The sequence below is a fragment of the Onychomys torridus genome, chromosome 3 (assembly GCF_903995425.1).
Source record: "Onychomys torridus chromosome 3, mOncTor1.1, whole genome shotgun sequence".
Classification (NCBI taxonomy): Eukaryota; Metazoa; Chordata; class Mammalia; order Rodentia; family Cricetidae; genus Onychomys; species Onychomys torridus.
Window position 1 is genome coordinate 94,777,793 of NC_050445.1, and position 21,019 is coordinate 94,798,811.

General features: G+C 35.4%; 1 protein-coding gene across 4 annotated transcripts in view; it reads left to right on the forward strand.

The window, feature by feature from the left end:
- Nucleotides 1-21,019, forward strand: part of Cntn6 (contactin 6) — a 347,844-nt gene that overhangs the window by 305,993 nt on the left and 20,832 nt on the right. For all 4 annotated transcript variants that reach the window (XM_036181619.1, XM_036181617.1, XM_036181615.1 and 1 more), the window contains exons 13-15: nucleotides 19,344-19,519; nucleotides 19,874-19,991; nucleotides 20,593-20,751. In XM_036181619.1, the coding sequence (XP_036037512.1) occupies nucleotides 19,344-19,519; nucleotides 19,874-19,991; nucleotides 20,593-20,751 (453 nt within the window). The remainder of the gene's footprint in view (nucleotides 1-19,343; nucleotides 19,520-19,873; nucleotides 19,992-20,592; nucleotides 20,752-21,019) is intronic.

A 21,019-nucleotide genomic window follows, 5' to 3' on the forward strand; every position in this document is an offset into this window, starting at 1 on the left:
GTGTCTGGAAATTTCTACTTCACTAATGCAGCAGGATGAGGCAATTTTCTATTCAGACACTGTGAATGCAATTAGCAGCTGCCTTGCCAGATCCTTGCAAGATGCCCAATGTGATTTGAGGACATGTTCTATAGGCACAAACAGGGAAGAGAAAGAAAAATAATTTTAAGGGTTTTTCAATATTAGGACTTTAGATGAAAAAAAATCACATCCTATACATATATGAAGTGGTATATGAACATCATGTAAAGGAATGAATTATTTGATCTGGCATTTAGAAAATTATTGAAAAGCAGGGTAATAGCAGGCTATAAAAATGATCTTGTTTGCAGGCAACATTTGTTTTTGTTTCCCCACTGGAGAAGTTTTGGATGTTCAATTATAGGCCTCATTGCTTCAGCATTATTTTCAACTGAAATGTCGGAACTTGGAAAAGCATATCTAATGTGCAAATTAAGTTTATTGCTGCTCATTTAGTTGTTTATTCTTTGTGATAGAAGTCTTTATTATACCCACGTACAGAATGGCCTCTGCTTTTTCTCAAGCAGAATGAGAGCACTCTCCAAGATTGGTCAGCATTACTGAGAGGAATGCATACCCAAGGCAGCAGATAATTGGAGGCTTTGTGGATTTAAACAGCAATGTAGAGGCTTTGAGGTGTTTTATCCCACGTTTATCATAAACCCCAGCTTGTTTGAATAAACCAAATCCATAGTCTCAGAGAAATGACAGGATGTTGGATCACATGTGTCATACTGTAGAGATTGAGAGAATATCAATGAAATTTTCTGTATGATCATCTCACTCAAAATATTAATTTTAGTACAGACATTTTTTAATTATAAAGTATTGATGAGGAAATTATTTTGGAAGATAGAAGATGAAATATATATATTATATATATTTATATATATGTATATATATATGTGTGTATACACACACACACACACACACACACACACATATATATATATAAATACTGATCAGGATAACTTCTTTATTTTTCTGTCAATACCACAATTAATGTTGGAGTGGATTCTTGGTCCTCAAATACTTGATTCTTACAATTTTTCAAGTGCAATTGTAGAAACTGGTGGTTTGAAAGAAAATGGCCCTCATAGGCTCATAGGTAATGGCACTATTAAGACTTGTGGTCTCTTTGGAATGTGTCACTGGGAGTGGGCTTTGAGGTCTCTAATGCTCAAGTCAGGCTCAGAGGAGGAAGTCTTTTCCTGTTGCCTGTGGAGACAGATGAAGAACTCTCAACTCCTTTTCCAGTAACATATCTGCCTGCAAAATGCCATGACTACAATTATGACAATAATAGACTAACTCTCCAAAACTGTAAGTCAGCCTCAATTAAATGTTTCCCTTTATAAGAGTTGCTGTGTGTGGTAGTATTGTGTTCCCCAAAATATTATGCACCCTAATAAATTTATCTGGGGTCAGAGAACAGACAGCCACTAGATACGGAGGCTAGAAAATTGTGGCACTCACGCCTTTAATCCTAGCATTCCAGAGACAGAAATCCCTCTGGATCTCTGTAAATTCAAGGCTACATTGGAAACAGCCAGGCATGATGACAGGTGCCTTTAATCCCAGGAAGTGGTGGCAGAAAGAGAAAGATACATAAGGCGTGGAAGACCAGAAACTAGAAGCATTTGGCTGGTTAAGCATTTGGTTAAGCTTTCAGGTTTTGAGCAGCACAGTTCAGCTGAGACCCATTCGGATGAGGACTCAGAGGTTTCCAGTCTGAGGAAATAGGATCAGCTGAGAAACTGGCAAGGTGAGGTAGCTGTGGCTTTTTCTGTCTCTCTGACCTTCCAGCATTCACTCCAATACCTGGCCTCAGGTTTGATTTTATTAATGACATTTAAGATTCGTGCTAGAGCTGTGGTCACAGCGTCTTTTCACAGTAATAAAAACGTTAACTAATCACAACCAAAAACATGTATCATTTTCTATCATCTATAGAACTGCAAAGCTCTTCTATTCTGTAATGCCCACTGGAAAGTTACAATTGAAAAGACAAGTGACATGGGGTCTTTATAAGACATATTAGTTTGATAACGTAAGTACAGTAATAGCCCACTAAACATAAAGAGCTTTGAAACTGAGTAGTTGTCATGTCTTATTCATTGTATAGAATCTGCAGTGCAGAATTTCTGAATAAATGAATTTCTGCTTTGCTTATTAGTTCACATAGAGATCTATATTTAATTTGTCATCCTTACTTTCTGATAAAGTATTTCATATAACCATTCATAGTTCCTATACCTATGTACTATGTATATGTCTCTGATATCTCTTGCATAATTCTATTTTTGTTTGGTTTATTAACGCTACCATTATTTGCTATTTTTTCTGGATTTCTAAAGTATTATTATAAAAGATAAATGGCTAATGGTGACTTCAAGTATACTGGATTATATGGGCTGTGATCACCATGATTACTTTGGGCTTTGAAATTAAAGAATATCCAACCTACCTTATGGTAGAAAATAATTAAAGCAGTGCATGTAATGTGTGTATAGTAAACATACTTTAGTAGATAACCTTAGTGTGTCCCAAAATATGCTAAAATTCTAGTTTTATTGTTTGCATGCATGAGGAGTAAAAGTATGATAAGTAACAATTCAAATTTACATTTCCAATTAGTTTGAATTAGAGAAATAAATTCTACATCATACTGATTTCTGCTGTTTGTTTTGCTCTAAGCATTTTTGAGGAGCATTAGCTTTGAGTTTTCGGTGTTTTCTTGACCTTATTTGTTTGCTTGGTGTCCTGTGTACATGACAATAATTCAGTTCCATGTCTATCTCAGTTCCTCCCTTTCATGTCAATATAACTGCTCCTGGGTATCAATACTGTGTTGTTTGAATACCATCCTTTTCTTTTGTTAAATATATACTTTTATTTTGGCAGTAGTTTCTGAAAATTAATTAAATAAAGAAACAACTTAGAAATTGCCTTTATTCTATGATTTCCCTTGATTAATGGTTTGCTTGGAAATACAAATCTGGATTGAAATCATCACTCCAGAAATTTTATGATGTTTATGATGAAATTTTATGATGCCCTGAAAAAACTATCTATCACATAGCAAAATGAAGTTCTTTCTTAAAATATGATCAGCAATGAATGAATCATAGTTTGGGAGTTAATAGATTATGAATACTCTTCATCACCATCCTGCATCTGATTTCCTTTCACATTCAGGGTGATCACTCTGGCAATGATCCTTATTTTCTCAATCAAATAACCCCACAAATAATAAAATAAAGGCATTTAAAAATACCCTTTCAAACAATCTGAGAGGGCTGCCATAATTTTCTCAAATAAAAGTTATAAAAAATGTGAGATGCACATGTTTTTCTGTGTGCTCTTACACATAGCAACTTATTACTAATGTAAAATATTAGCATGCCTTTCTATATCCCTCTTTATAGTGCTTCCATTTGTGGAGAGAATACCCAAAGCTAAGTCTCTTATCTAATTTCCAGAGCATATAGTACAGTGTGGACAACCATGCCATTCTGCAGGCTATTAGTGCTCTGTGCTTACTCTTATAATAACTGCCTACTTTTGTTACCACTGGCCAGTGCCTCTGCATTGCCCCCACCCATCCTCTCCCTGGTATCCACCATTGCACACAATGTTTTTATGTATAAAGGAATCTTAGAATCTACATGTAAATTAGTTCATATAATAATTTTTCTGTTCATGAAAATAGTCCTTATAGCATATTATGACTTATTTCTCATGTCATCCTGGCAGATCTGTGCTGGCAGAAATGAAAATGCCTTTCTTTGATCATTGGGCTGAATAATATTTCAATAGAACTCTGTTGAATGCTGTACAATATGAAAGTTCTCATTTTATGTTTTTATGGAACTTCCATATTGGCTTTATTTTTTTCCTAATGGCTTTATCTAATTAACAATATCATTAAGAAAGTATGTGTTACCTTTGCTTCACAGGCTTACCAACACTTATTTCTTGTCTTTTTGCTAAAAGCTCTTCTAAAAGGTGTGAGTTTTTGATTTGCATTTCCTTGATTAGGAGTGTTAAGTATCTTCATAGATACTCTTGGGCATTTATATGTTTTCTTTGGGGAAAATGTGTATTTACTTGCAAGCTGAACTACTATCATGCTAATAAAGCTTTTATTGTTAAAAGAAAAACAGTTCCAATAGAAGCATGTAGATACAGAAAGAGAAATAGAAAAGGTTAAGCAGATTAGAAATCAGAGATATTCAGGAACTTAGAGGAGGGCTCAAACTTTCAAAGCATATTTTAATGTTTCTAGTCTTCACAAGTTATTTTGTAAAAAAAATACAATAATATCACCTATTTGAAGTGTTATTTATATGCTAGAATACTTTATATTTGTATCTTAGCAACACTTCCTGTCATGTTATAAATATATGAAGACATAGCCCCATGTTTGTATGGAGAGAACAGGCTGATAATGTATTTTGTACATTGTGGACCTTGAGGTAGAGTTGTTAGCTTCAAGCAGTAACCTTTGAAAGATTACCACTCACAAATAAAGATTTAAAGCATCCCATTAGTGTAAAAGAATCAAAACAGAATTTTAAAAAGTATTAGATTCATTATGGTTAATGATATTAGACACATTTGCTAACCGATTTTGGGTTCTAAAATGTTCTATAAATCATCATATGTAATAGTGTCCTTGGCCACTGATATAGAAGAGATTTTATGTTTCTGACAGATTTTTAAAATTTATTTAGTAATTTAATTTAATTTTACATATCAGCAACAGATTTCCCTGTCCTCCCTCCTCCAGCCCCCTACACCACCACCCTCCCCACAGCCTAACCCCCATTCCCACCCCCTCCAGGGCAAGGACTCCCCTGGGGATTCAGCTCAGCCTGGTAGATTCAATCAAGGCAGGTCCAGTCCCATCTGCCTAGGCTGAGCAAAGTGTCCCTGCATAGGCCCCAGGTTCCAAACAGCTAGCTCATACACTAAGGACAGGACTAGGTCCCATTGCCTGGGGGCCTCCCAAACTGTTCAATTTTATCAACTGTCTCACTTATCCAGAGGGCCTGATCTAAGGTTTGCAGGCAAATGAATGGATCTAGAAAAAAATCATCCTGAGTGAGGTAACCTAGACTCAGAAAGACAAACATGGTTTGTACTCACTCATAGGAGGATAGTAGATGTAAAACAAAGGATGACTAGACTGGTACTCACAACTCCAGGGAGGCTACCTAGAAAATGGGACCCTAAGAAAGAAAGACACAGGGATCGCCCAGTGACAGAGAAATGGATGAGATCTAAATGAGCGAACTGGACATGGGGGGCGGGTAATGAAGGACAAGGGAAAGAGAGCTTAGGGGAGTAGGAGATCCCAGCTGGATCAAGAACAGAGATGGAGAACAAGGAAAAAGAGACCACAATTAATGAAGACCCCATGAGAACAGGAAGAAATAAAGTACTAGAGAGGTTCCCAGAAACCCACAAAGATACCTTCACAATAGACTTCTGGAAGTGGTCGAGAGAAAGCACTAACTGACCTACTCTGGTGATCTGGTTGGCTAAACACCCTAACTGTCGTGCTAGAGCTCTCATCCAATGACTGATGGAAGCAGATGAAGAGATCCATGGTCACGCTCCAGGTGGAGCTCTGAGAGTCCAATCGACAAGAAAGAGGAGGGATTGTATGAATGAGAATTGTTGAGATCATGATTGGAAAAAGCACAGGGACAAATAGCCAAACTAGTGGAAATACACAAACTCTGATAGATTTTTATATGATTAGTTTTCCTGTCTACTAGCAAGTTCATAACTGAAGATAACTTATAGAAATGTATTTGCAATTATGACTTTAAGTTTGAGTAAATCTCTAAAGGGTACTGAATTGTATAAAATTTCTCCTTACATATCTGAAAAGTAAGATGAGTATGTGAAACTATTTTGATGGGATGACTTTGTGTTGCCAATGTAGATTTTAAAAAAAGTTAATATGGGTATTTCAAACTTCTTCATTTGTATGTGGGATATGTTTTAAAAAGTAGTTAGTTTTTATTACTTTAGATACTATGTGGAAACTATTGCTCTGTATTCTGTAGAACAACGTTCATTCCCTCTAGCATTTTATGGTTATCTTCTATTGTAGAAAAAAATTTAAAAACACAATAGAACTAGAGGAAATAATACAGAGTCTTATGTGCACATTAAACAACTGATATCTAATTTTTTTTCTTGTAGACCCTTGACTACTTCCCCAACACTTATCCTATTAGTTGGAAGCAAATTCTATATAACATACTTTATCTGTAAGCACATCTGAATGTGTTTTAGAAACATTAAGGAATGTTTGTTTAGCATAAAACAAAAATAGAGTTACTATCTTAAAAATTAGCAGCATTTTCTCTAATATTAGGTTCCAGTTTTCATGATAATTTCATAAATATTAAAATATGTGCATTCACCATAAGTACTGTATATACAGATGTATCTATACACTCCATATTTCACAAGACATATTATGAAGTATTAAACAAAATGAAAATATTCCATATCTATCAGATATAGGAATTCTTAAATTAGTGTGTATTTAAACCTAGGAATTTTGGAGCTTTCTTTACAATAAACTCTACTATGGAGCTCTAAGAATGTGTTCAATTCATAAAATTAATTCCTAGGAATGTTGGACCATCATGTTTACATCTGAAATTTTTTGGACTAACAGCATTTTACTAAGGATCTCCCTTGAAATATACTGAATCAGTATTTTATGTGGGGATTGAGAAATTTATATTTCAAAAACATTCGACAAGAAATTCTTGTGTATGCTGAAATTTTAGAATCACTGGCCTAGACATTCAATGAACATAGACTGTATATGAAAGAGAATAAAATAATGTGAAATGAATTATTTTATCCTCTTTGTTTCAAGATGTAGATGGTTAATGATAATCTACCACAGTCCACTTCCCTTCACTTAATTTGTATAATTCAGGCTCCAATGCTACCTTTATTAATAAATTGCAAGAAATGTTTCAACATTAATAAACCTCAGGTAACATAAACTTCTCTATTTGGAATATACCCACACTTAGGAAAGAATGAGAATATATGAAAACATGCACATTCCTTTTATTTTTAAGTCTGAATGGGTTGAAGAAAACTTTCAGATGCTTGACTTTATTAACACTTTGAAGATTATGCAAATAAGGAAATTAATGAATTAAAAAATAACAAAGTCCTCTTTCCCCCCCTGCAAGTAGTCTTAAAGACTTTGCATATTTGTTTAGCTCAAGTATCACTCTTCATTTCTGCAAATGTGATCTTGTTCTTCTAATATACATACACTGAGTTTTCCTCTGGTGCTGTGTACATCTGCAAAGTGATCTCTCTAAGAAGATAATCAGTGCTTCATGATGGTTTGAAAGTTACATATACAGCATTATGTTGGTCCTCATGCAATTTGGAGAGGGGAACAAGAGACCTAAGCATTGTTTTGTCTGCAAAGGTGGATACTTACAGGCGATGCTATGCCCAGCTACCCAAGCTTTACATTTTCTTGGATAATGTGCCTGCCTATACAGTTACTGTCTGTGTGTACAGGGTAGTTACTTTTCTCACTGCTGTGATAAAATACTTGACATAATCAACTTAAGGAAGAAAACATTTGTTATGGCCACAGTTTGAGAAGGTGTAGTTCATTATGTTGGGGAAGGCATGGGAAAAGAAGTATAAAGACACAAATCACCTCGTGTCATTAGTCAGAAAGCAGAGACCAACAAATACCAGTATTTGCCTGACTTCTTCATTTCCTCTTTTTTATTTAGTCTTGGAACTCTGCCCACGTTTTAGTAGCACCTACATTCAGGATTCATTGTCCCTCATTTCACCTATTTTAAATTACTCTCAAATACATGCTCAGAAGTGTGTCTCCCAAGTGATTCCAAATCTATTCAAATTGGCAATATGCAGATTAACCTCATAATAACCACCCATGATACAGGTATCCGATTAGACCACATCTTTACTCCATACTTCCAATATTTCACATATCTTTTAAAAGTACCCATTTCTTCAAAAAAACTTTAATAAAGTAAGATAGCATGTATCTGTAGAGCACAGTATGATATTTTCTTTGTTATGTTATTAAATTAAACTAACTAACATATTAGTCATGTAACATACTTATTGCTTTTGAAATAAAACTATTCTAGTTTGATTCAGAAAATTTGAGTATGTGATATATTATTATTAACTGTTCATCCTGCTGTTTAATAAACATTCAAACATCATCTTCCTATCCAGATGAAATTTTATTCCCTTTGAACATCTTGTTCTTTTCCCATCTTTTCCATCCCATCATTCTTTGGTAACCCTGTTTGCTTCTACTTTACTCATATGTAAGAGTATACTTATTTATGTGGTTTACAGCCAATGCTCCTTAGGCACTTTACCCAGTCTCATATTTTCTCTTGCTAAAGCATGCCCTGTATTTGGTTTCATATACCACCATTGTCTTGAAGTTCTTCATCTACCTATCACCAAACTTGTTTTGTACTAATGTCTAGTGGTGTGATGTAGCAGGTACATGAACATGTGGGCATGACTGTACTCTTGAGCAGAACACGTGAGAAAGTGGCCCATTGTGCAGTGTACATGGTCATGCCTAATGACTGTTAGGGGACCTTGATTGCCAAGTGGGTAGGTAGGGACATTAGCAAACACATCCATGTGGATGGGTGAGATAGTGGAAGTAGCAGCACAAAGCAGCCCTGGACAGCACATATGCTGCAGAGAAAAGGATTTTGAGAGTCAGCAGCATCTGCCTTGAGAGTAAGAGCAGGCCAGCTCACTCACCTCTTGCTGTGTCATTTTCAGAAGTGTCAACTCTCCAGTCTCAGGAACAGAGCTGGTAGTAGACAGGCACCCAGCAAATTATTACAAATAAAGCATATTTTTATGTTTGGGCAGTGCAGTAATGCATATCACACAGTTGCATGAATTCTTCCAAGAGTTTAAAAAACCTATGAGTTTTGAACAATTCTGAAACATGGCAGAGCTAATATCCACAGGGCTAGAAATAAAAATTTAATTTGAAGATTATTTGATTCCAGGAGAAGAACTCTATTTTTGTACAAAGCTTCAGGTAGACCAATTATTAATGTTTTTTTTATAATTGAAAAAGTCACAATGGACTGAATAAGTGACATTTTAAACCAATACACAAATCATAAAGTCACCTACGCTTCCTATACAATATATAAGGGTTACAGCCCGAATCAGAACAAACATCAGCATTCTCTCATATACATTTACCTGAAAAGTTAAATAAAAACTTGCATAAAATAGATTTTTCAGTGACAAAAGATTAAATTATTTTAGAATAAAAAATACTCCATGTTTATGTGTTATTAACAGCTCTAAATGTTGTAAAATTTACATTTCAAAAGTGTTTTGTCAGAAGTTCACAGCAATTTTGCTGTCTAAAACTGCAGTGAGTAGCTCTGAAAATGTTATTGGCCTTAAAGGTCCTTTGGAAAATAAATGCATCAAAAAAAAAAAAAGTGTTTATCATGCACTTGCAAAGAGCAGTAACATAGCCCAAGTAATTACCTCAATTGAAAATGAAGCTGCTAAAAATATAGATTCCAGTGGTCTGATGAGTTTTCAGAAAAGCAAGTAAGAAAGATCTAATAATCAAGATAAAAGTTCAACAAAGTATTTAAATTGTGTTTTATATGAAATTATGACTCCCAAAGTATGTGTTTTAGTACATATAAATTGATTGAACCACTCATGTATCAATATCACTCTTATCAAATTTTATAAAAGTTAATATGTAAAATGAATGGAAAAATTTCCTTAATAAGAAATATTTTAAAGAAAAATGATCTTTAATAGTTTCAAAAGCAATCTTCCCATGTCTTTTGAACTAAGCTTATGTTTTATCTTCCAGCAGGACTCACTAGTTAACTGGCTTGACGAGAGTGAAGTCTTTCTATGTCTATTACTGTCAGGGCACTTCATCTTTGTTCCCACTTCCACTCCTGTCTTCCACTTGGCTCATCCAGAACTTTCTAGCAAAATAATTTCCTTCTGCCTACCAAATTGGCCTTTTTATACAGATATCTTCTAAATGTCCTTCACAACAGGGCATGTGGCTCTTTCTTGCTACATCTGAGCTTGTCACAGGTTACTCTTAATTGCCATGAACTTCTATGTTAAAGCAATCTCTTTCCCACAAACTAATCCCTCAATAGTAGAACATGCTAATGGAATTACTTCGCACACATGGGATGCCACAGTTTTGGAGATGTATACAATAGTGCAATCTCATACATGACAGCCTCCCTCTGTTGACACATTGTGAAGCCAAACATGCAGTGTTACTTGGCACTTTGTTTTACATCCCATACCAAATAATTATATGTCTATTACTTAACAGTAGGATGGAGAGGTAAAAGGTCCTCAATAATATTTGTCATAAATCTAAAAGCTGAAACATTTTAGTGAAAGTTTAACAATTATATGTCATACTCTGATCATTTTTTATTCATGAAGCTTTAGTCATCATTGTATGGCCAATGAGCAATGCATAAATGGAATAATTAGTCTAATTTTACCACTGTGCAGTATCTTAAATGGAAAAAGTGGTTGTCATGTTTAATGCTTGAAAATTAGTTTAAATGCATGATCTAAAAACTTAAATAGGGACAGTTTGACTTTACCACCACATCTAATTAGCCAACTCATCTGCCCACCAATATAAGTAAAATAGTAGTGATTTTTTTCAAAGAAACTGCTAGAGAAAAACATTTTCCTATTACTAAAATTTCATCAAAATATTAGATAAGGAAATATGTAAGGAATATTTGAAATTGTGAATGGAGACAGTTATCAAGTCCTCTCTTCAGACTTCTCCCTGCTTATAATATAATAGAATGTATCTAATATAGTTAGGGCTTTTGTTTTTGAGTCACATTCTCTCCATTATTTTCAGACATATAAGGCTCTTTTCCATCTTTACCGTAACTGCTTTATCGAACCTTAAAACCCACAATTATTACTTCCTATATTCCACAGCTGTGTCCTTGCCACTAAGATGTTTCTATATAAAATAACAGTTTTACCTTCAGTAGGTAAAATTGAGCGATGCATTGTTTCAGTTTGTTCCTTTTGTTACAACTAACATCAATAGTCTGTATAATTTATAAGGGATAGAATTCTCTCTTTAATCACTGGTGCTCATAGGTTTAAGGTTCAAGGGGTACTTCTGGAGAGACCCTGTTTGCAGGTGGGATAATTCAGAGCTCACAGAAGGCACATGGTACTGATGACAAAAGGAATGTGGACCAGAGTCAGCGATGACTTTTGTAACAGGCCCACTCAGAAAATAACCCACAGACTCATGACTCTTACAATGTATTGATCTATTCATGAAGAATGAATCTTCACTACCTGATGATTGCTTCATAAATGTTTCATCTAAATCTACATCTTCCCTTATGATGGTGAACAAAAGTCAATAAGTTGTGGTGGAAACATTCAATACAGTAGTAAACACTAATCATCTGATAATATAAATATAATCTCAGTGCTGGTTTGGTTTGTTAACTAGAGAAAAGAAGCCAGAATGCATGGAAGCTAATGATCTATCTTTAGACAGCTCAACTTTTCTGTATGGATTTGCCATAGTAATTTAACTATTTTTAAATGTCTTCATATATTTTTGTGATTATTGCCTTAAACTTTTATTCTTGCACATCTATTCCTTCAGTGATTTTAGTTTTGATATGAAGGGAATGATTTGTGATTTTAAGTTTGCTTTTGTTGGTTTATTTTATTTACTTGTACATGTGTGTATGTGTCTGTGTGAGTGTATGTAAACATGCTTGCAGGCACACACTGAAGACAGTAGAGTGTGTCTCATTCCTGAGAGCTAGAGTTACAGATTTTTGTGGGATTCCCAACTTATTTGAGTGCTATATAGCAAATGCCCTCAAAAATGGAACTGCTTCTTGGTGCCAAGTTAGGGAATATGTTAATTTAAATGTATATACAGGGTTCCTCCAGAAAAAAATGAATTATTGGTTTTCTCTAATGGAGTCTTTCTAGGTATACACACCAGCCTTAATGCCTGACCCCATGCATGGCAATAGAAAGCAAAACAAACTGAACTCAATGGTATTTTTGGATCTATTTTTATTTTAAGGCTTTGTCTGAGTTTCTTCTTGTCCTCCACTTTCTCCTCCTTCTCCTTCTTATTTTTCACCTCCTCCCCTCCTTCTTCCTTTATCCTCCCCCTCCTCTTCCTCCTCCTCTTCCTACTCCTTCTTCTCCCTCTTCCCAACAGATCTTTTGCTTATGTATATTCTAGCTACAAATCTTGTGATTTCAGGGGATTTCTGTGTGTTCCACTGAATAGATCTCTTTGTCTCTTTGTGTTTCTTGTGGTTTTTCTTCATTCATTTTCTTTCTCTGTATGTTGGTTTTGTCCTAACCATGTTTCTTTACTTTTATTTCATCTTATTTTATTCTTTTGTCTTTTTTTTTACATACTTGCTTGTTTTCTAGTAAGAAACAGAGCAAGAAAAGATGTGGATTTGTGTGGGTGAAGAGGTAGGGGAAATCTGTGAAAAGTTGAGGGAGGTGGAATCATTATTACTATAGATTGTATGAAAAAATTAACCACAAAGAAAGAAATGATGGATCTCAATGCTCTGAAATTAAAGCTGTATATTTTACTATAGTAAGTAAGTAAAATGCCTATGGTTGTTACTGTTTGTTAGAACTCAAGTAAACGTGGATTAGTCTTAGAAATGACTTTGAAGTTATATGCAGTGATGTATTGGGACTTGTGTAACAAACACTGGCCTTTGGAAATTGTTTATAAAGAGGAGGTTTCTATAACAGCTGCACATTTTGAGATAGAAAAGTGTGGATGTACAAGTAGAGACTTCCATCTTCCCTGTTCATGTGACAAGTTTAGTCAAAAGAAAAAAAAAAAAGATCATCACACGCATTCCCAAAATATAAAATGTTTCCTTCATACTTTTAAATATAAAAGCATGAATTTATATAAGTCCACAAATTGTGATGTATATAATCTTAGAAATGCAGTTGGTCTTGTGGATTCTTAAACTAATGAATTATTTAGAGTGGTAGCTACATATTTTTATTTACTACTATAGCTGGGTATTTAGAGTAAACTCTAAAAATAATGTGGCTTGCTATGTATGGAATGTTGTTCTTTGAGATCTTTAACTTATTTCCACATGAATTAGGAAGAAATCAGTGTATAATTTAAGAAATGTATTATTATTTTTTGAGAATTCCATGTGTTTTGATTATACCCATCTGCCTCAGACTCACTCACTTCATCTTCTTAATGTCTCCCAGATCCACCCATCCTCTCTACCCTAATTACTTCATATCATCTTTTTACTTTTTTTGTGAAATTTTTAAAATAAAATGAGTTTTGATTATATTCTCCACTCCCAACTCCTTCTAGATCTTCCCCACATTCCTAACCACTCAATTCCATGTTCTTTCTCTCTCATATAGAGAAAAACAAAAAAATAAAAATAACAAAGTAAAAAGAAACAATAAGATAAAAAATACCAAAACAAAACAAAAAGCACACAAAAGACATGGAATTTATTTTGTGTTTTCCACTACTCACTCCTGGGCATGGTGTCTACCTTGGAGTGTGGTTCATATACCCAGTGTCACCCCATTAGAAGGTAAATCTGATTTTCTTATTGAAAACAGGTATCTTCTTATAAGTAGCTTCTTGGTAAGGGGTAGGACATTTCTATTTCACCTGCTACATGATGGGATTTTGTCTGTTTTTAACTTATGCTGGTCTTGTGATTATGCCAGTCTCTATGAATTCATATGTCTGTCAGTCCTGTTGTGTCTGAAAGACACTGGACACTGTTTCCTTGGAGCCATCTTCTACCTCTATCTCTTCTTTCTGCCTTTTCTTCCCTGTAGGACCTTGAGTTGAGGGGAGAGGTTTTATTAAAAACCATGTCATTTAGGGCTGAGTCTTCTAAAGTCTCTCACTGTTAAGATGTAGACCTCTTTGTTAGTTCCCATTTAGTGCTAGAAGAAGCTTCTTTGATAAGAGTTGATTCTCTGATCTTTGGACATAGCAGTATGTCATCGGGAATTATATATATATATATATATGTTCATTTAGCAGAATAATAGTAGTGGGTCTTCTCTTAGGCCCATGACCTTATCTAGTTTCAGGTTCTTGTAAATTTAAGCAGGGTCAAGTATGGTTTCCACCTCATGGAAGGGACCTTATATACAATCAAAAAGTGCTTGGTTACTCCCATAACATTTGTATCACTATTATATTAGTATACCTTGCGGGAAGCTCACTGTTGTAGGTCACAGGGTTTATAGTTGGGTGATATTAGTCATTAAATTTCCCTCTTGTAATGTGCAAAGTACCATCTATCACCACAATGCTAGTCAGTAGGGGTGAAGGTTATAGTTGAGTACTGGCTCAGTTTCTCCATGTTTGATGATGTAAGTAAGTTTGTGTTTTTCAATAGAGACTTACCATTAGATTTGTAGGGTAACTAATAACCTTGGCAATAAACTATACTGGTTAGGGGGTTCTATAGAGCTCCATTGGCCAATGACTCAATAAGATATAACTTATTCTTGGTATGGTATGAGGGATTATAAATGGTGGTATAAGATATCTGATTGGAGCATTGTCTCCCCCATTATATTGTAGCTCCATTTAAATTCCTTTCATATATGTTTATATTTTAAGAAGCTTCTATATTAATAGGTCTCTATAGAACAAGGAGCTCAATATAAGACCAGACACCCTGAATCTGAAAGAAGTGAAAGTTGGGAATAGGCTTGTTCTCATGAGCAAAGGAAAGCATATGGCACAGAAAAGAATGACTATTCAGAACACTGATAGCACAGGTATGAAGACCAATGATTAATCAATGGGACCCAGGTAGCAAAATAAATAAATAAATAAACCTTTTGTATAGCAAAGAACAGCAGTGTTTGTGCAAACCAGCAGCCTATAGAATGGGAAAAATCTGTAATAATTTATATTTTACATATTTTATAGAGGATTAACCTAGAATTATGAGGAAGAGAAAAATAAAACAAAGCAAAAAACCAAAAATGAAAATTAAACAAACTGAAATCCCTGAGCAATCAAGGAAAAAAGAAGAACCTAATTTTTAAAAATAGAGTATAGAATTAAACAGTGTTCTCCAAAGATACCCAAGCATCAGATAAATGCTTTAAAAAATGTTCATCCTCCTTACCCAGAAGAGAAATGTAAATTTAAACTACTTTAAGATTTTTATCTCACACCAGTCATAATGGCCAAGATCATTAAAACAAGTGAAAGCTCATGTTTGTAGCATGACTCTTAAAGGTACATGTTAATAAAATCAAACCTGAGCCAGGTATTGGGGTGAATGCTGGAATATCAGAGGAGCAGAACAAGTCACAGCTACCTCACCTCACCAGTTCCTCAGTTGATCCTATTTCCTTAGACTGGAAGCCTCTGAGTCCTAATCCAGAATGAATCTCAAATGAACTGTACTGCTCCAAAGCCTAAAACCTTAACCAGCCAAATGCTTCTAATTTCTGGTCTTCAGGCCTTATATATCTTTCTATTTTCTACCATCACTCCCTGGAATTAAAGGCATGTGTCACCATGCCTAGTTGTTTCCAATGTGGCCTTGAACTCACAGAGATCCAGAGGGATTTTAATCTCTGGAATGCTAGGATTAAAGGCATGAGTATCACCATTTTCTAGCCTCTGAATCCAGTGGCTGTCTGTTCTTTGACCCCAGATAAATTTATTAAGGTGCACAATATTTTGAGAAACACATTTCCCCTTTTTTGTCTAAAATTAAAAAAAGCTTATAACTAATACAAGAAAAACTATCCAATAAGTATATACAATATATACAGTCAAGAATTACATTAAAACTGTCTAGTCCATTAACATTTGACAAATTCTGATAAAAACTCCATTATATATATTAACAATGTCCAGTCCAGTAACATTTGATAGACTCAGACAAAAAAAAAAAAAAAATTGTTACTTATCCTATGTTAAAACAAGTAGTTCCTTTTTAAAAGTATTTTTTCTTTTCATAATAGATTCAGTAATCTATCTTTTGTCATTTTTATATCTTCCCCTTTTTCTTTTTAGAGTAGATTCAATTATCTACCCATTTATCTTATTATTTCTTTATCTTTTTTCTCAGGGTAGATTCAGTGATGTACCTCATATATATATTCTCCTTTTTCTTTTTTAAACAAAAACTCTGAATTTAATATCCTTGTTCAGCTTTTTTTCCTGACCATTAACAATTAACAACTTGTAACCAGCCATCATAAACAATGATAATATCCATAACTCATTAAACTACCAAAAACCTCCCATCCCACCTCTTGGGAATGTGAGCATAGTTTTCTTAAAGTTACTTCCTGCTTTCTGAAGGTGAAGACATCTTTAGGGAACTCCTGAAAAGAAAATTTTTAGGTTAATTGTCGAGTCCTGTATCATTTGTTCAGTCTCTGCATAATAGGAAAGTTCAGGGCTTGTCACAAGTCCTTGTTTGAGTGGTCTGTCAGGTTGAATCATATCAGCTAGTCACCTTGAAATTGTCTTTACCAGTTTGTAGTCCAAAGTCGATCTTTCCATGGTGTTAATCAGCTTAATGGCTTTAACATAGTCCATGTGGAATCATCATTGTGGGACCCTGTCACCTTTTTGAAGATTTTAAAGTCACTGTTTGAAGCAAGTGTGGTCATGGTTCCCTGCAGACTTTGTGTGTGTGTGTGTGTGTGTGTGTGTGTGTGTGTGTGTGTGTGTGTGTGTGTGTGTGTGTCTCCTCTGCGTTTTGGAGCAATCACAGTCTGATAAATGTCTGTCTCTGGGAACCACAAATGTTCTTCCCAAGAAAAGAAAATCTTCACAGCAATTTTTCCCCACCATTTGCCTTGCCAAACTTTTCCAAACTGACCTTTGCCGATGCTTTCTTTTTTTTTTTATTTCAAAATTTTATATGGATATTTGTGTTTCAATTTTACAATCAGCCATGGGTTCCCCTGTCCTCTCCCCTCCTGCCCCTGCCCCTGCCTTCCCCCCAGCTCTTCCCCCCTATTCCCATCTCCTCCAGGGCAAAGACTCCCCTGGGGATTCAGCTCAACCTGGTAGATTCAGTACAGTCAAGTCCTGTAACAGGATGGTCCAGGCAATTCTTCTCTGAACAAGCAGCAGTAAACCCTTTGTCCCAGGTAGTAGCATCACCGTAGTCACCAACATGATGATGAGAAGCCATTAACTCAGAGTAAAGCTGCTGCCTCCATGATCCCACTGCCACCGTTTGTTGCTGGGCTCTGGCTGAAGCTTCTCTTTAGCAAGCCTCATAGGCTGGCCTCAGACTCTGGATCTTCCTGCCTCTGTCTCCTTCAGTAAATCCTACTGGTTTGTGCCACCACAACTGGCTAAGTATAGTTCAGGCCTGAGCTGGGGCCTGCAAGGCCATAGGCAAGAGGCTTTATGGTGAATGCATACCATGAACGTTGGGTGCTAGATGTAGCAGGAATCTTAACAGGTTTTGCAAATAAAAACAAACCTGGAGGCAAGGACTGAGGTGAATGCTGGAAGATCAGAGAATCAGAACAAACTACAGCCACCTCGCCTTGCCAGTACCTCAGCTGATCCTGTTTTCTCAGACTGGAAGTCTCTGAATCCTTATCCAAATGGATCTCAGCTGAACTGTGCTGCTCCAAAGCCTAAAAGCTTAACCAGCCAAATGCTTCTAATTTCTGGTCTTCATGCCTTATATATCTTTCTACTTTCTACTATCACTCCCTGGGATTAAAGGCTCACTTTCTGGGATTAAAGGTGTGTGTCACCAAGCCTGGCTGTTTCCAATGTGGCCTTGAACTCACAGAGATCCAGAAGGATTTCTGTCTCTGGAATGCTAGGATTAAAGGCGTGAGTGCCACCATGTTCTAGCCTCTGTATCTAGTGGCTGTCTGTTCTCTGACCCCAGAAAAAATTTATTAGGGTGCACAATATTTTGGGGAACACAATACCACCACCCACACATGTTGATGAGGATGAGGAAAAGTGGCAACACCTACTCATTGTTGATGGGAGGGAAAATTAGTACAGTCACTTTGGAAATTCATGTGAGGTTACTCAAAAGCTTAAAATCCATCTACCACGAGATCCAGCTATATCATTTTTGGGCACAAACTCAAAGGCGTCTCCCTCTGACTACAGAGATGCTTCTTCATTTGTGTTCATTGTCACTCTATTCAGAATAGCCAGAGATGGGAAATAGCTAGACACTCATTAGCTGATAAGTGGAGAATAGAAATGTGGTAAATATACACAGGGAAATAGAAGGAGCTAGAAGCAATCATCCTGCCTGAGGTAACTTAGAACCCAAAGAACAAATACTACCTGTTTTCTCTTAGATGCAATTGCTAGCTTTTATACTTTATATATATATATATATGCTTCAACTAGAATAAACAGAAATTTGGAAGCTAGTAAGGGGCTGGAAGGACAAGGTAGGTCTTCCAAGAAAGGGAAAATAGCATATAGCTTTATAAAGAGATAATGAAGAAATTGGAATAAGAGGATTAAATGGGGAGAAGAATGGAAAGGCAGAGTAAAGGCAGGAATATGGGAAAGGACAAATCACACTAAAGCATTTTTAAAAATCCATAGGAAATCACCTTTTTCCTATGTGCTCTTGAATATTGGACAGTTTACTGGGTTATTCTCAATCTACCAGCGACCACAACCTTAAAAAATAAAAACAAACTACAACAAAAAATCTGACTCTCCTTCCTCCCAAAATGATCAAGTACCCATAGTTCTCTCATCACAGGTGGGCTCATGAAGCCCTTCATGATCTATGCTACATTGTTGACTGGCTTGATGGCTGCAAACAGCCACAGCTGCTATGAGGTCATCAGTGAAGCAGCCATGTCATATCTAGAAAACACTGCTTCTCTTCAGGCCTCCCAATCTTGGTCTCTGATCATTTTTCTGCCCCCCTTTTGCTCTGTTCCCTGAGGTTTGGGGGAGAGGGTGATACAGATGACTCATTTGTCTATAACTTTAAGTCACAAAATGGTAAGTACAAGATGTTTGAAAACAGAAAGAATTTTTTTCATACTAAATGCAATGGTGTTTTGTTTTTTTTCTTTTGTTTTCCCTTTTCATAAAACAATACCATAACTTTAAAAAATATGTGTTTTATAACCACAGGGTAACATTTCTAAGCTTGTAAAAAGTAGTCTTTCCTCAACAGAGAGAACTGTCATTACAATACCACCATCTAAAATGGATGTTACAGTTGGTGAGAGCATTGTTTTACCATGCCAAGTGTCTCATGATCCCACCATGGAAGTTGTATTTGTTTGGTACTTTAATGGAGATGTCATAGACTTAAAGAAAGGAGTGGCACATTTTGAAAGAATTGGGGGAGTAAGTATCTGAAATTCTTTACTTCTTAATAAAACAAAGCATGTTTTACATTAATCCACGTAGTTCATAATCATTCTCTCTGTCTTTATTTACAGGCATAATCACTATCTGTGAATAAAGCTGCATCTGTTTTTGTTTTGCTTTATTTTATGTATTTCTCAGAAATGCTTGTTTTCTAGATGCAATTAGAGTAAAGGGGATAATAAAAGGGATCAATTATAGAAAATTATAATAATCTTAGTATATCTTCTAATTTCAAAACTGTCTTACGGTTAATATCCACCCAGCTGTAAAGAAAATGGGACCCGCTGTGTGTGATTATGCTCTCATCCAGCTCCCCCTTTCTGTCTTCAGGAATCTGTTGGGGATTTGATGATAAGGAATATTCAATTAGGACATTCAGGAAAATATCTATGCACAGTGCAAACAACACTAGAACACTTGTCTGCTGTAGCTGATATCATTGTGAGAGGTGAGCAGAAATGATGAAAGAGGGGTTCGATCTTTTATTCATAATCAGAAATGTCCATATATAAATGGTAGCTGTTTGAGGAATTAAATGGGTATAAGGGGATGAGAGAAAACCACAAGTAATTTCCTGTTCTGTAAATTCCAAGAGTCCATATTATGGGTTCTGTAGTTATGGCCAATAAATGACTGTGCTTAGCACAAAGTACTAATTCCTAAAATTTAGACTAGCCTTGTATTTGTAATTAGGCATTACTGTCAGAGCAGAATAAACTATATAGGATTTTACATTTGTCCATATTAGTTATATTTACTTAAGTTACATTTGAGAGAGAATGGATATTAATGATGAATTAATTTTGAAACCAGCTCATTGTTATATGCTATTCAATAAATTCATGATTAGTATTCCTTAGTCTTTAGAGATGGCATTTCTAAGGTAATGTGTTATCTGAGTATGACAGATTGTTAATATTTAACCTACAACCACTAGTTCATATTCAGTAATTTATTTTCTATGTATTGAAAGTAAACTAAGCCATTCTAATCCTTAACTGATGTGTTTAAACATTTCCAACATAGTTGTCATAAATGATATTTTCCAGGTCCCCCTGGTCCTCCAGAAGATGTAAAAGTGGAGCACATCTCAAGTACTACCTCCAAGCTGAGCTGGAGACCTGGTCCTGATAATAACAGCCCCATTCAAATATTTACTATTCAGACTAGGACACCCTTTTCTGTGGGCTGGCAAGCTGTTGCAACAGGTACATGACTTACATAGTGTGATGACAGTCTAATAATGATTCTCATGGAAATAATATTTTAATTTGATAGCCCTAATAAACATATTTTATAATTTTAATAATATAAATTATTACCTACATCCCCAAACTAGAGATATCTCATATTAACTTAATGATACACCTGGTAGCCCTAAAGATAAACAAGAATAAATAAGAGTAGATAGGAAGAAATGAACTCAGGGCTGAAATTAATGCAATAAAAAATAACAAAATGTGCAATAGAAAATAT